This window comes from Gopherus evgoodei, chromosome 9, assembly GCF_007399415.2.
Source record: "Gopherus evgoodei ecotype Sinaloan lineage chromosome 9, rGopEvg1_v1.p, whole genome shotgun sequence".
In the NCBI taxonomy this organism is placed as follows: domain Eukaryota; kingdom Metazoa; phylum Chordata; order Testudines; family Testudinidae; genus Gopherus; species Gopherus evgoodei.
The window spans coordinates 46,794,864-46,810,273 of NC_044330.1; the positions used below are offsets into that span (position 1 = coordinate 46,794,864).

The following is a 15,410-nucleotide window of genomic DNA, read 5'->3' on the forward strand; positions in this document are numbered from 1 at the left end:
GGCGTGCCTGCAGAGGGTCCAGTGGTCCGCGGCTCCACCGAAGCTGTGGGACCAGCGGACCCTCTGCAGGCAAGCTGCCGAAGGCAGCCTGCCTGCTGCCCTCCCTGCGACCAGCAGAGCACCCCCTGTGGCATGCCACCCCAAGCATGCGCTTGGCGTGCTGGGGCCTGGAGCCGCCCCTGCCACCACTCCCCTTACACAGGCGTGGAGGCAGAATAGTCATACTGCGGTGCAAATGTACCAACAGGGAGTTCCCCTACACCAAGGAAATTCTCTGTTGGGCATTTGCAGCCAGACTACAGCTTCTCTACGGCACCCAATAGCATGAAGGAGCTGTCCCCTTGTGCCTATACATTACAGTAGAATAATGGCATGACCACATACTACTACTCAAATACTTCCTCTTGCAGCCTTAGATTCACGGGTCTACTATCTCAGTGCTGTGTGCTACTGGATGTCCGACAGTACAGGAAAGTCACATAAACAGCAGGTGCAGAGCGAAGGAGGCAAGGGATCCTATATCAACAGTGGAATAGCTCTGTGACTGTCTGTACCTCAAAGTATTGCCATAGTACCCCAGTGCAGCAACTAGATAAGAATCATATACATACAGTGACCTCACTGACACCTGCGCAAGACGCACCTGTTAACAGCCAATGGGGTTGCACAATCTTCTGTGAGGTTACAGATTAAGGACAATAGAGTTCCAAAGGGGAAGCCTTAAGATGAAGGGCTTTGCTATAAAAAAGAGAAACTGGTTTAATTATCAGCTCCCAGGCTGACAGTGTCAGACAGGAAATGATTAAAATTTACTTACAAGCTGTGCAAACTGGAGTTGGAAGTCATCAGGACAAACATGAAATGCTGCAGTGCTCCTTTTACTCACTTTCCATGGTAGAACTGCACTTGAGACCTATGGCCCTAGTAAACTGACTAAACCCATCCCTCCAGATATACGATAAAATACTCGATTTGCTTCATTTAGTTGGGGGGGTGGGTTACCCCTTTTGTTGTGTTTTTTGAAGAAATAAATATAGCTGAATTTTTAGGCAAAATGTCATTTCAAAATGAAAATTCTAAACGCTGGGTTTCAAAATGGTTGAAAAGAATTGTAAAGACATCTTCTAAATTTTTTTAAAATTCTTTGTAGCTGAAACAATTTGCTGAATTCAACCCAAATTTGCAAATGGTTTTGGTGTCCTGAAAAATGCATTTTTGGGGCAAGTTTACTATTCCCCCCTCCCCTCCCAAATTCACCCATTTCTACATACAAGCCTTTTGTCTTATCTATTTAGGTTGTCCCTGAAATATCAGTTAATAAAAATAATTAATACTGGGACTGAACTCTGCTATAGACCTCATGTGTGACCTTGGAAATGTCATTTAATTTCTCTGCCTCTGTAATGTCATGATATGACATAATCTTTAATTAAAAATTAATCTTTAATTCCTGGAGGCTCCAGGCCAATCCTGGAGGGTTGGCAACTTTAGGATAGCTGGCTGTAGTGCTACTAAGTATTGCATTTCAATCTCATCTCATGACAAACTATAAAAACAGACTTATTATTAGAGAGTGGTATCTGCACATGAAGCAATGTTGGGTTTATTACCTAGTTCAGTGCAGGTGGTAAGTATGCAGCAATGCCACATACTGTCTTCCATACAAGCAAGGAATAATGAGGATCTGTGCACTGTATTGGGCTAATTCAGGAGCTGTGGTTACCATCATATCCATTGGGAACAATGGACATCAGAAGGGGCAGTTGCCATGTTATAGTGAGAATGCTTTCACATTATTCTGACCTGACATGAAGAACTGACCTATACCTGTCACTGCAGTAGTAAGACAACATGTAGGTGGGAGTGCAGTCTAGTGCTTAGGGTAGGGGTCTGTGGTCTGTGAACTGGGACTCAGAATAAAATGGATACAGTAATATTTACCTTCTGGGGTGGAGGTGAGTCTGAATTGCAAAAACAAATCTTCATTTCAAAAACTAGTTAGGCTAAGTGACAAGTGTCACTGGATCCCATTGATTTCAAAACAGAGGAAAGCTAGGAAATGGATAGTTAAGGACTTACAGTGGTCACGTCATGAACACAATACAGAAATGGTGCAAGTGGAGAATGTGATCCATAGAAATTCGGCCCGTTCCACTGCAATCAATGGCAAAAATATCTCCTTGGCATTGATGAGAGCAGGACTGGGCTCATGAGTCCAATGAGAGCAGATATAACATACTGGCACTGTCCTATCCCATTCAAAGTGGTGGTCTGCGTAGTTGTACCAATTGTAGTCCCTTCTCTTCCTGCAGTTGTTCCAAACCTTAGGTATTACAAGCCTTCACTGCAAGGCGCAAGGTTGGTCATGCTTATTACCCATAGTGCATTTTACATGGTTGCATCCACAACACCATCCCCAACAAAAACATTAACTCTGTTAATTTTAGTATGTTTTCTTCACACATGTAAGGCCCATCAGTTTTATCTGTATGAGAGGTTGGAAGGAGTAATGACAAGGCATTGTGGAGCTAGAGAAAGACACAGTGATATTAGACAAAAGTGAAAACTTTCAATCAGTCCATTTTTTGCCATGACCTGTCACTCAAAATCCATTTGGTAAAAGTTCCTCAAACACTGCAGAAACATTCTCCCGTCCCTGGATGCTCCCTTAAGGTGTCTTTAAACCAAAATAACTTTCTTTGAACTAGTATGCTCTAGTTCAAAAGAAGATTTTAGCGAGAATGAATATAACTTGTTTCCAAAGAGGAACAATTAAGCAGCATGATTCTTGCATCTTAAAATGCAATCAGCAATTGTATCCTGTGTTTTCCTTGCAGAATATCACTAAAAGGTAGCATTTTATTCCTAGTAACCAGTGAATGTTTTGGATGGAGCTATGTGAATAACTGATTTTTTGGTTCAGTGGCTGAAATGAAAACTAGGAAAACAACAACAGAGAGTTTAGAGTTAACAGGAAATTATTTTTAGTATTTTTTGTGAACTAAAAGTTTATAAAAAATAATTTTGGGTCAAACATAACGTTCTGTTCAACCTGAAATGAAATATGTAGTTTAGTGTTTGAGATTATTTTTACTTCAATTTTATTAATTTTTTTAGAAGTTAACTTTGTAACAAAAAGTAGTTTTGAATCAAAAAGTCAGCATGTTGCATTTAGAAAAGTTTAAAACATTTTGACTTTTATGGAATTTTTTTTTTTTGACTGAAACAACTTGGCAAATTTGATATGGTTTGGTGAGACACTTCAGTTGACTTGAATCTACATTTTTCAGTGAAAAAAAAGTTTACCCTGAAAATATTTTCCCAGCTCTAGCACTGGACATGCAAAAGCTTTGCATTGCTTTTAGTCTTTGCACTCTTGATAATATGTCTCGTCAAACTGAGAGGATGAGCCTCCTTGAAAATCTTTTCCTATTGGCTGGATATATGTGGCACTTTAGCACGTCCCACAACTACGTGCAGGTCAATGAGCTGACTATCTCTCTATGAGGCATCTTCTTTCCTCTTTCCTATGAAGCTATCTTATTTCCACTATATTCACCTTTTCGGCCTATGAATGTATGCCCCTGCCCTTCAGAGTGTCACTAATTTACTGTCGCTCACTCCTTAGTGCATGCTATTTTACTGCTATTTCTTTTTTTTTTTAATGCTAGGTAGCTATTTCACTACAGTTTATCCCCCACCTTCAAAGCTTGCTAGTTTTTTCTTTTCCTCTGGCTGCAGCTCACGAGTTTATCGTCGCTTGTCTGGTTGATGCATCTTCACCAATAGGAGGAATGTCTGTTGAGTTTCTGATACTGATGGAAATGCGAAAATAATGCACTTCACACCTGGTCAGGATTGTAAACCTTTTGCAAGCCAAGGGCCTAGCTGTGCTGCTGCTATAGGTTATTCTCAGGAAAGAGCAGTGTCAAACAGTGTCACAATGTGGTCCTAACCATGAGTCTTGCATATTTCTTCCATACCCTTGCCTTTACATTGCTGCTCTATTTTCACATTACGCATAAATGTCCGCAGAATTTCAGTAAGGAGCCCTCTGGACTCGATTTGAGAGCATCATTTGAATTCTGAAACAGCTGGTCCTATTGAATTCACTGGCATCCTAATTCACGGTTGATCAGCTCATTGTTTGAGGAGTAGTGCTACCTGGCTTGTGTGTTCAGTTCTCAAACCTGTTGCTTGGGATTGTCACCGCAGGAGGGAGGAACATGTACTCATCACAGGACCTAAGGGCCATTAGAAACCTCACCACATTCTGTTTCAAGTGCAAGGCACACTTCTCCAGTATAAACACATAGCATATACATAGTAAAATAAATACATTTCCAAAGCCTTACCAAAGCAAACCCCTCCACTCTACATACAGTTCTCTCCCTGAGAAGAGGAGGAGAGAACAAACCATGTGTGATACATGTTAATCATGTAGATTAATGCACCATTGGAATGCATTCAGATTCTACAGTGATGGGGTGGTATAAGAACCTGTGTAGAATAGAATACTTGCTGTTGAGGTATTTACATAAATATTTGTTTATTTGCATATTTGCATATAATTGCTGTGTGGATGTTTGTGTTGGTGCATACATAACAGAGCTGGTGAATGAAGCCCCCCACATTATACTTGCCCCAATCTGTCTTCCTTTCCTCATCACCACAGGAAATGCTGCTGCCCCACGAAAGTCCAGAGTAGAAGGTAGCAGTTCTGGGCCTGCTCTTAAGTGCTGTGGAAGTGGCTGCTGCACCACAAAGTGGCTGCCAACTAAAATCTGAACTTCAGCAGTCCCAATCAGCAGCCCTGTGGGACACAGCACAGGCCATGCAATTTTGGGACTCTCCCATGAACTATGAATGAAAACAATAATCAGTGCCCTTTGTATCTGGAGCTCTCTTCCTCATTCGGTATGTGGATTGAAGTAAACAGAAGGGCCCGTGTAGACCTTGGTGCATATTGAATAAGGCCCATAAACACCAAAACCAAAATTGGGATATGCTGGCACATCTGTATTTGTTGTATAGATGGACTCTAATAGATCTGTGTCCTAATTTTGGTGTAATTTAATTCATAATTATTCTCAGGACTATCAGGTGTCCTCATTACTCAGGCCCCACTTGCTTGAATAGTTCGTAGCTTATCTCAGTGCCATCTGTAAATTTGTTTAGTGCATCATTCGAGATTCAGCTTTGCTAATGCTGAGCAGCTGCTCCTGTATTCATTGCTGTGTGAGCCAACTACTCCTGACAGCCGGCCGCACCATTGATCAGCATGTGACATGTGAGCCTGTACAGTTGTAATGCTGGTCATTTCTGTTCTGTTAATGGCAGGGCTTGACATTATTGAAAAACCTAAATTGTATGTTTCATTGATTATATGCAGGGAAGGATGCACTGTTCTGTAGATTACATGACTTGTGCGATTTGGTTGGAGCTGGCTTCATTGTGCGAAAGGGTGCTTGAACTCAGTTTGAAGCAGTGACCCTCCTCCCATTATGGTCTTTGTTTTTATCTTTGCTGCCCAGGGAAGGCAACATGTTTTATGCTTAGGTTCCTCAGTGATGTACTTTTGAGTGCTCAAAATCAGATCTATAATCCATCGCAGCACAGTAGTGAATAGAGAAAAATGGTGAATGGGTGCTTAAGAAATATTGTTAAAAAATGATACAAACCTCCTCCCATCTCCTCTAGCCATATTTTCATCAGGTTCCAGTCTGTTCAGACAAGGATCTTCTTCCTCTTCTGAATAACCCCATTTTACTAGCTTCCTCAATTAACCTCCAGCTCTGTCCCTAACCCCCTTAATCTCTGTACTGTGATAGCAGGGCTCAGAAACCCTGGTATCTGTCCTTTTGCTCTGTTTTTTTAATTTGGTTCTTCTCTAGGGCTTCCACTGAGTTGTGCCCCTGAGAGAATGGAGCAGCTGTGGGCAGTGCTCAAAGCTGTATTGACCTAGGGTCCTGAGTTCTAATTGCACCTCTGCTAGTCACCTTCTGTTTAGTCTTAGAAAGGTCCCCACCTCTTCTTGCCTCTGTTTTCCCAGGAAAGGTCTGAGGTATAAGTACCTAGAGAGCTTTCTAACTCACAGCTGTGCTGTGTGAGAGTTAACAGGATACAGATTATATAGAGCTTAATTTGTTGATGTACATACATAGATATCTGAATCTGAAACCAGTTGAGTACCTTGATCAGTCTCAACCATGTAGAATCTTTGGATACAGCTATATCCAGTGATGGCAGTGGGTGTTAGCTAACATTTTCCCCTCATCCTGCTTCATCAGGATTGGTTCTCTTCCTTTAAGCTTGGGGAAGTTTCAGCTTGCATTCTCATGGTAAAAAATGGAAAAAGACGAGACCTCTGAGATTTGGCCCTTTAAGCAGGCTCATTTAAGACAAAGACTTATCCCTGAGGTTGACAGTGTTATTTTGATCTCTCTTTCTGTAAGCAGCTTAGCTGGACTTGATCCAATACTTGATGTGCTGATGATTCTTGGTCTCTCCCTGAACTGAGTTCAAACATCACTTTCAAACTTGATTCACACCCTGTCCAAACAACTAATGACACTATGTTCTAAAGAGTATTAAAAGTGGTCTGAAAAAAGTAGGGGGTCTCTGATAATCTTGGAGCATCAGCTTTGGTAAGATAGTGCTTAAAGTGCACTCTTGAGTGATTGACATGATTTAAAAAAAAAAGCCAGGTCTGCAATCCTACCCTCAGCCCCACCCACGTGAAGCACTGCTTACATAATTGAATAGTATATGCCCCTGGTTTGTGCAGTAAATCTCTGCTGAGATTCAGAGGTGGATTCACTAATAGTTTTTACATGGAAGGAATGATGTTAATTTGATTTATGTAAAATGTGAAAAATGTCCTTGGATTGGAAGAGTGCAAACAATTATAAGTCTTTGGAGTTTCTGCCACATTTTGGATGCTATATTATTAAAATAGTTTACAGTAAAGACATAAGGGCATCAAGTCCAACCCTGTGCAAACATCTGCTATAATCCCTGAGGAAAGGGGTATATCCTGTATTGCATGCATCTTTATTGTGTTTAAATCCCAACACATTATTTCTGTCTAGAAATATCATAGAGAGAAACATCTCTCTCTCTGATACTCAGCTGCTGAATTCATTCTTGACTAATTTTGGTCTTTTTATTGCAGACCCCAGAGCCAACTGAAAACTACATCACTGAAGGAGAGTTTGAAGATGATCAGAGTTCTTTTGCCCCAAGCACAGCAGAGTTGGAGATACGTGGGTCAAGCCAGGAAACAGATGAAGATTATTTTGAGACCCAATCGCATCAGAGTGAATCCTTGTCAGACATAAAGACTGAGCCTTATGAAACTGTGTCAGACACAGAGTCTGTTGCCAGTGACATAAGTGGAGAAACTTGCTTAAGTTCAAACTGCCTTTCCTCTGAAAAAAAAGAACCATGCCGTACTTTTCCTGATACCAATGCAGAAGTACCCCCTCATCAACTTCATTGCATGAGCCAACTGGAATTGAGTCAAAAGGCGCAATTGGAGTTGTCTTCTGATTTAAAAGTAGCACCAAGCAGAAGTGAATTTTGGATACAGACTACAAAATTAAGAAGAGAAGAGGCAGGAGAGGAAGAACTAATATTAAGTAGTGATCCCTCCAATACTGGGTCTGGCACTAGTGGAGGGGACACTATATCTAAGACAGAGACTAAATTGGTAGTGGATGGATTGCAAAGTGAAGCAAAGTCTGAAAACAATAAAGTGCAATCCTGTGTCAGCTCAGAACCAGCTGAAGATGCCATTGCAAGGAGTAAAAAAAGTCCAGCAGGATTAAGCATTGCTTGTCTGAAAGCAAACTCTGAAAGCTGTTTGACTTTTCTCGAGACTCAGCAATTTCCTTTGCAGCCAAATGTAGGATCAAGCCATAGTTTGCATAATATTAATTTTGAAACAAATAGAACTGACAGTAAAAGAAACTCTGAGGCATTTGAATTTCATTATGAGCTAGATTCTAGATCCAACATAAAATGCAGTCGGAGGAACTCAGATAACAATGAGGAAACTACAGCTACAAAGACAAGAAACAGAACTCCAGGGGCCACCCGTAAAATGGATTCACTCTTATACCAGCCCTGCCTAAAATCCAAATTTCAGCTTCCACACATGAGGGCAGAGATCAAAGAGAGTAAAACATGGCACAGTGCACCTGAAAACATAAATGCCGGGGGCCAGAGAGACTACTTAGGTAACTGCATTCAGCTTAGAGATAAACTAAGATTGTCATGTTCCAGGATACATCTTGAAGGGTTGGGTTTTGAGTACACCTTGAAAAACATAGAAAGAGTTGGTGAGGGCTCTGAAAAAGCAATAAAAGTGGAGGGGAAATTTGGCATAAAAGGATCACTGCTTAATACCTGCCTAGAATCAAATAACAGCCAGCTATCTCATCCAGCAGGCTCCCAGCAAGATGCTGAAGCTAATTTGCACACTGAATCAGAGACATGTGGCCTTAACATAGAAGCAGACATGTGTGCTGATGGCTTATCTTCAGCACAGCTCCAACTGAGAGATACCTTTGAGTGGGATTCAATAGAAAGGGAGACTCCCTCTGCCTTGCCTTCAGAGCCAATGAGCATAAATGCCGAAGGAGAAGTAAGAAAAGCTAAATGCAAATCTGAGAGGGGTTTCAAAGCGCACGGGTTCTCTCACAGCATTAACTCTGAATCTGGCATCAGTGAGGACCAAGCAACTTGTCTTGTAAGTGTTCCTGCCATTGCAGAAAACAAAGGTGATAACTATTTAGCAAACTATGGCCCAGCTGGTAAAACACAGCTGAACAGCTTGGAGGAGAGCAGCCCTGAATCACCAAGTACTGAGGCTTGTGTGGGAGAAAGAGGTTCAGAGGATTCTTCTGAACTGAATTTGGATTGGAAATCCTTGGAGACTGCACTGAACTCTGGTGGCCAGGATATTGCAGGAGAGCAGGACGTTTCGATGCTGCAAAACCTGAATTGCAAAAACAACGCCTTACAGGGTCACTCTGTGCTTGTAACAATGAATGGACATTTCGCTGATGCAGGAAAAAAGGATGAGAGTGATGGTGTTGATGCCTGTTCTGTTGAAATAGCTACCAAACCACATTACATGCACCAGGGGAAAAAGTTGATGAAGCTCTCAGAGTTAAAACCTGCTCTGATTATAATATCTGTGGAGGAGAAGGGCTTGCAGTCCAAGATGCTGAGTGATGACTGTCCTGCTGAAATAATAACTGGAACATTAGGAGAACTAGCCAATGAGGATTTGGGGTCTCATCCCATTGCTAGCAAAGGAACCGATGAATCACAGGGAGATCTGAATGCATATTCCAGCTGTGAAGAGCAAACTCTGCCTGTACAGCCCATCTCTGGCAATGAAGAGGTGACGGCTGCTGGAATTACAGAGCAAGAAGAATCAGAAATTGTGCAGCAGCAAGTGGAGAGAACAGAGCCAGATTTGTCTTTAAAACTCAGCTGCAGTGACTTCCCAGTAACCACTATAAAAAATGAATCCAGTGGAGTTAATTTACACTTGGAAGATGCTATCGTTCCCTCGAAAGAAAAGGCAGATGCATGCACTGGAGCACATTTGAAATCACCTGGCATAATTAGTGGGGGAATCTCTCAGGTGGAGCCCAGAACTAATGCTGGAGTGCAGTCAGAAACAGAGCTGCTAAAAAAATCACTCTTTGAAACAAGAGACAGCAAAGTGACCAAGGAAAATGAGTTCAATACAAATCAAAGCCTAGAGCAAGATACATGTGGAACTATCGCAACAGCACTGGAAAAGAACAGGATTAATGGCCTGTGTCAGGGAGATGATGCTGATGGTCATACCTTTGGGAGCATCATCTCTTGCGTACACAGTCTAGAAAAGAAAAAAACTGAAAGCTATAATATTTCAAAGGACCAAATAGGCATTGGTGAAGATTCTCCCAGCAGAGAACTAAAGCTGAGCTCTACTGTGGAGGAGCTGGTGAGCCTTAGCAAAGACAATGAACAGAATCCAAATGTGACCGATGCCTTTAACTGTATAGTGAAAACGGAGAGCCAAGAGGCCTCTGCCCTGGGTCTAGATAATATAAGCACTAGCAGTGCTAACAGTGAGGAGATGGATGAGAATTCGTTCCATTTCTTGGGGAGTAACAGCAGTCTCTATAAAGCTGTGCAGAAGCAGACCAAGACTGGGAAACCTTCCAAGTTTTTAGTCTTCTCAAAAATGGCATCCTTCAAGAAAACCAAGACAGCGGCTGCTGAAAACCAAGGTAGCAGCAACTTCTTTGGCAGCAAGACAAAGACAGAAGAACTTGATGCTGGGAAAGAGGATGAAGACACAGAAAGCTTGCAGTCTTTTAAAAGCAGTTCACCCAGTTCTGCTTTCCGAAGAAAGGAAAGCTACACCTCTGAATATTCTGATGATGACGACTTATTTTATGAAAGACCTGCTGGATTGTTCAGCAGAATCAGCCTGAGGAAGGCTTCTGGCTCTGGTCGGATACTGATGGACAACATAGACACAAATTTTACTTCCCCCTCGTTGAATGTCAAACACTCTGAAGCACGAGTCTTAGAATCAGTTGAAAATAATGACAGTGAAGTGCCACAGTATTTTGGGGTGAGGAAATCCCTGAGTGAGAATGAGTATAAAGGAAACAAAAACCCAGAGGGTAAAAAATTCAGGACAAGACTGGCCTTAGCGCATAAATCCTTCTCAAGTTTCTTTGAATCCAAATCCCTTGAGAAGGAAAATCCTGAACAGAGCCCCAAAGGACCACTGAAACATGAAAAGGAGAAAGCCAAGCTTCGCCAAAGCTCCTGGAAAGCATTTCTGAAAAGCAGGGAGGCTGATGGACTGAAAAAGCCCACCTTAGCAAGTTTATCATCATCACAGGAGAGTCCTAAAACAACCAGGGGCTACCAGCAAGGCCCTGGTAATGTTACAAGAAGAACATCCACAGAGAAGCAGGAGAGCTCTAACGGACAAGCATTTTTTAGCTCATATGAGTCTAATGCCACCCTCATGGATGCCAACCATTCTGACACCTCTGTGGAATCCATTGAGGTTTCTACACCTATAGATATGCGAAGAAAAAGAGTACTATCCTATGATCTGACTATCAAATGTCCAGAATACCCAGACTACGCTGCTCAGCAGGAAACAATGGTCAACAGTTTAGATACTTCTGAGGAATACTGGCTGAGATCTCCCTTTAGCCCCAGTGACCTGCAATCACCGTTTACTCAGCTAAGCCCCTCTTGCCCCCAGCTATTGACATATGAAGGTAAAGACATGCCCTGTCGGCCCATGAGCCCTAAACCACAAAGTCCAAGACCCAGCTCTCAACGCAAGAGTTTCCGTTATCCCAGGAGAATAATTGCCACTTCCATGATTTCTCTTGGGAACAGCTCTGCTATCTACAGCAATTTAGAGGCACCCGAGAGGCCAAAGACACTCAAGCCCAGGGGTACTCTCTTGCTTTCTGTGCACTCATTGGACAATGAATACCTGAGAGAAGACAGTGGGATAAGCAGCCAGTCACAGATCAGCTTAAACACTGCTTCTTCAGTTAGTGATATACTCAGAGATGAGGTGAGTTGCTCTGTAAGAATTATCAGACTTAGTTTTGGTTTGCTTTGCAGTGCTCTCCTGCTGGGGTTAAGGAATCCCAAATGCCAAGAGTGGTATTCTGTTAATAGAAAATTAGTTAGATTTTAGGATAAACATATCTTTGTGTAAATACAATAAGTCAACGCTAGTGATTGTTCCTAGTGAATAGTGGGAGATGCCTCTTTGCATCTAAACTCATTTACATTCCCTTAATGTGAAGCTTTACTGCAAATGGTGACTCTGTGAAATTGACATCATGATTCTCTCTATTTATTGCCTCTCAATGACTTTAGATTAGAGCAGGGGTCGGCAACCTTTCAGAAGTGCTGTGCCGAGTCTTCATTTATTCACTCTGATTTAAGGTTTTGCGTGCCGATAATACATTTTAATGTTTTTAGAAGGTCTCTTTCTATAAGTCTATAATATATAACTAAACTATTGGTGTATGTAAGTAAATAAGGTTTTTAAAATGTTTAAGAAGCTTCATTTAAAATCAAATTAAAATGCAGAGTCCCACGGACTGGTGGCCAGGGCCCGGGCAGTGAGAGTGCCACTGAAAATCAGCTCGTGTGCCTCCTTCGGCACCATGCCATAGGTTGTCTACCCCTGGATTGGAATTTACTCCTCTTACAAGTAAAATGATCAGGGTTTTCCTAACTGCCAGTGCTGAAAACTTACCCTGGAGTTTGAAAGTCCCGCTGGGTGCTTTCTGGCTCATGCATCATACAAATTGCACAGACCAAATCCCGCCCTCTGGTGCACCCATGCTAAGCCATTGTCTGCAGTCAGGTCTTCAAGGCAAAATTGGTCCTTGTAATTGGCACCTAGTAAACAATTCTATTGATTCATGAGGCAAAACAGAAATCGACTCACTGTTAGCTGTGCTGCTTTTGCAGGCTAGCAGGAACAAAAAGAGGTGAAATCTTGTTTTAGACAGTAAGCTGCTGTCACTCAGAATACCGCAAGGATCTTACTGTCACTGTGGCTTCTCTTTAAATACGCCATGTGAACACTCCTCCGCTGCCCCTGCAGCGAACAGAAAATAAATATGGGCTGTATCTCCAGCTGACGTGTGTGGATAATTCTAATACTGGTAATGAGAGAGGTTCATAATGGCTGGAGAGTAGGCCTCAAAGTGAAGAAAGTGTTTCCAATAGGGACAGAAGAAGGGGTTTCTACTGAAACAGTTTGGAGCCAATGCAAGTGCAATTCTTGTGTTTCCATTGTTCCTAATTACCTGTTTGGTTTCCCTTGTTGGGAAAGCAAAGAGCATACAGGAGAATGCTGTGACTAGACCCTCCCGTGCAATGCTTCGGAGCAGGGTATTCAGAAGCTGGGGTAGCTGAGCTTCATCTTACAGTTATGCTGAGGCTGGGAGGAGTTGCTACAACTCGGTGGTGTTTAAGAAAAAAGCAACATGATTTTGTTGAACCGTATTTTCAGCCCCAGCATCACTACAGGGTTTAGATGTGGGATTTTCTGTCTTGTCCACCTGCACTGACCAATGTCCGCGCACACAGTTCTGAGTCTAAAACTTGTTGATCCGCTCTGTAACCAAGGATTTGTTGTATCAGTCCCATATCAGCAAGCAGCTCCTTGCAGAGGAGTCTTGCTGGCCCCTGTGTGGGTGCACACTGATGTAAAGCATTGATCTTTCTCTGCTGCTGTCCCAGTTCAAAATCAGAGTTTGAGATGTATAAAAATGAGTTTGCCTGGCCTCCTCCCAGTGGACATTTCATTTGTGTTCCAAACAACTGTAAGATTTTGCAGCTAATGCTGCCTGGAAACTGGGAAAGGAGGCTGGTCGCATGTCACAATGAGGGGCACAGTACTGGAAGAGCAGTGTGTGGGAATTAGCACATCCCCAAATTATTCTATGTCTTATTCTAGCTGGTATTGTGGGACCCCTGTTTTCATGAGCATAAATTCCTTTACACAAAATGTGTAATAAATACAATATGTTTCAGATAACAGAAGGATCTGCGAGCACTCCGCAAATAAGGGTAAATCCACATCTCTCCAAAACATTTAAATAGCTGACTCAAGAGTCTCTAAGGGGCTGTTAAAACACATTGCCAACAGATGAGAGTCTTTTGGAGGCTGAACAAAAGCACTGGTAAACCATCTCAAAGATCATATAGCTAGGATGGAGAGAGGAGGCATGTAAGGCCTTGACTGTGTGAGCCTAAACTCTGAAATCCAACCATTAGGAGCAAATAAATAATTGCTTAGAACTGGGGCTTAATTAAATAATTGAAAGGGAAGTATGGAAATTAAAATTGTTTCCAGCCCATGGTTTGGATGGTTTGGAACAGTTTTAGTCCTCCCTTTGGTGGCTGTTCTTCATACTGCAGAATATGAATAGGTGGAGTTATATTGTTTTAAAGAAATTAAAGTAACTGTCCTAGCTTCCAAGATATGAATTCTGACACATGAAAGTACATAGGACCTTTGACTGCTACCAGGGTAGATTTATTTTAGGTACTGTGGTTTGATTTGGGACATTGTGAAATGGGGGTAGTCCTGAACCCTGCATTATAGCTAAGGGGGTTCAACATGCAGGATGATTTTCACAGGGGAACTCTGAATATCCAGGACAGGTGTTGACCAAAGTAAATGTTAATGAGATATATATTGTAATAAAATAATAGAATTAAGTCTCTCCAATATGGGTTTGCCAATTAAATATATATTCAAGACTATACCTCTAGATATCTGTTGCTATATAAAAATGTCAGAAAATACAGTCAACAATAGATTAAAAGACTTCTTCCCTCTCCCTACCCCCCCATATCTGATTAGTGGGTGGTATAACTGGAGGTATGGCTAGACAGATGGATAAATGTAGAATTCTTGTGTAAAAAAAAAACCAAAAACCGCCCCCAACCTCCAACTTCCCCTCAAAAATTGTTAACAATTTCAAACTTGTTTCTAAGACAGAAGAATTTATGCTGAAAGTATAGAGTGACCCAGTTCTGCACTGCTGACAGTTTGCCTTGCGGCCAGAGTATCACATTAGATGGACTTTAGAGTGACTTAATCAATCTGATTGTTTTTGACATGCTTTTACTTATTTATGTAACTGTGTTCTCAACAGGCAATAAAAGGCAGTCCCAATACATCCCCTCTTCCCCTCTGCAGCCCTTCCTTGAGGCACTGGAGTCAGGGCCTCATGTATTTCAGGCAGACACTTCCCTCTCTGCGTACCCATCGGTGTTGGTAAGGATGTATACTCTTGCCAGGCTGTGGCATCACACACCACTTGCAAGTGAGAACTGAGCTGGCACAATGCTATTTATGTGGAGATCTAGTTTAAGAACAGATGAAAATTACTATTTTTTAAAAAGTTTGTCATACTTGAGTTCTTCAAACAAACTGGAGGATAGCAGGGAGATCCCAGTCACTCTAGAAATCAGCCCTCCCTGACATGGAGGATGTACTTCACCTCCTTTGTTCTGAGATGATTCCTGCCCTAGTGTCTCTGATCTCTTACGTTACATATTATCAAACTTCCATCAATACGACATGGGTTAATGGTGAAATGCCTTGTGACATCTCCATTTTCAAGTAGTTCCTGTGTAAAAGTGTGTGTGTGTGGGGGGAGTGCACAGCAGCACATGGAAAAAGAAAGGGAGTGAACCCAAAACTTACGCAATCCCCCCCACCACCCCCAGCTTCCTAATTCCTCAGCTAACTGTCAGGCAAGTAACAGTGATAACATAAAGTGCCACATCAGAAGCACTGGACTCATGTGTCAGACGAACAGGAATCC

General features: G+C 42.1%; 1 protein-coding gene across 1 annotated transcript in view; it reads left to right on the forward strand.

Moving 5' to 3' along the window:
• Positions 1 to 15,410, forward strand: part of LOC115657476 — a 347,440-nt gene that overhangs the window by 155,611 nt on the left and 176,419 nt on the right. The window contains 1 exon segment of the mRNA XM_030575381.1: positions 7,175 to 11,620. Coding sequence (XP_030431241.1) covers positions 7,175 to 11,620 — 4,446 coding nt within the window.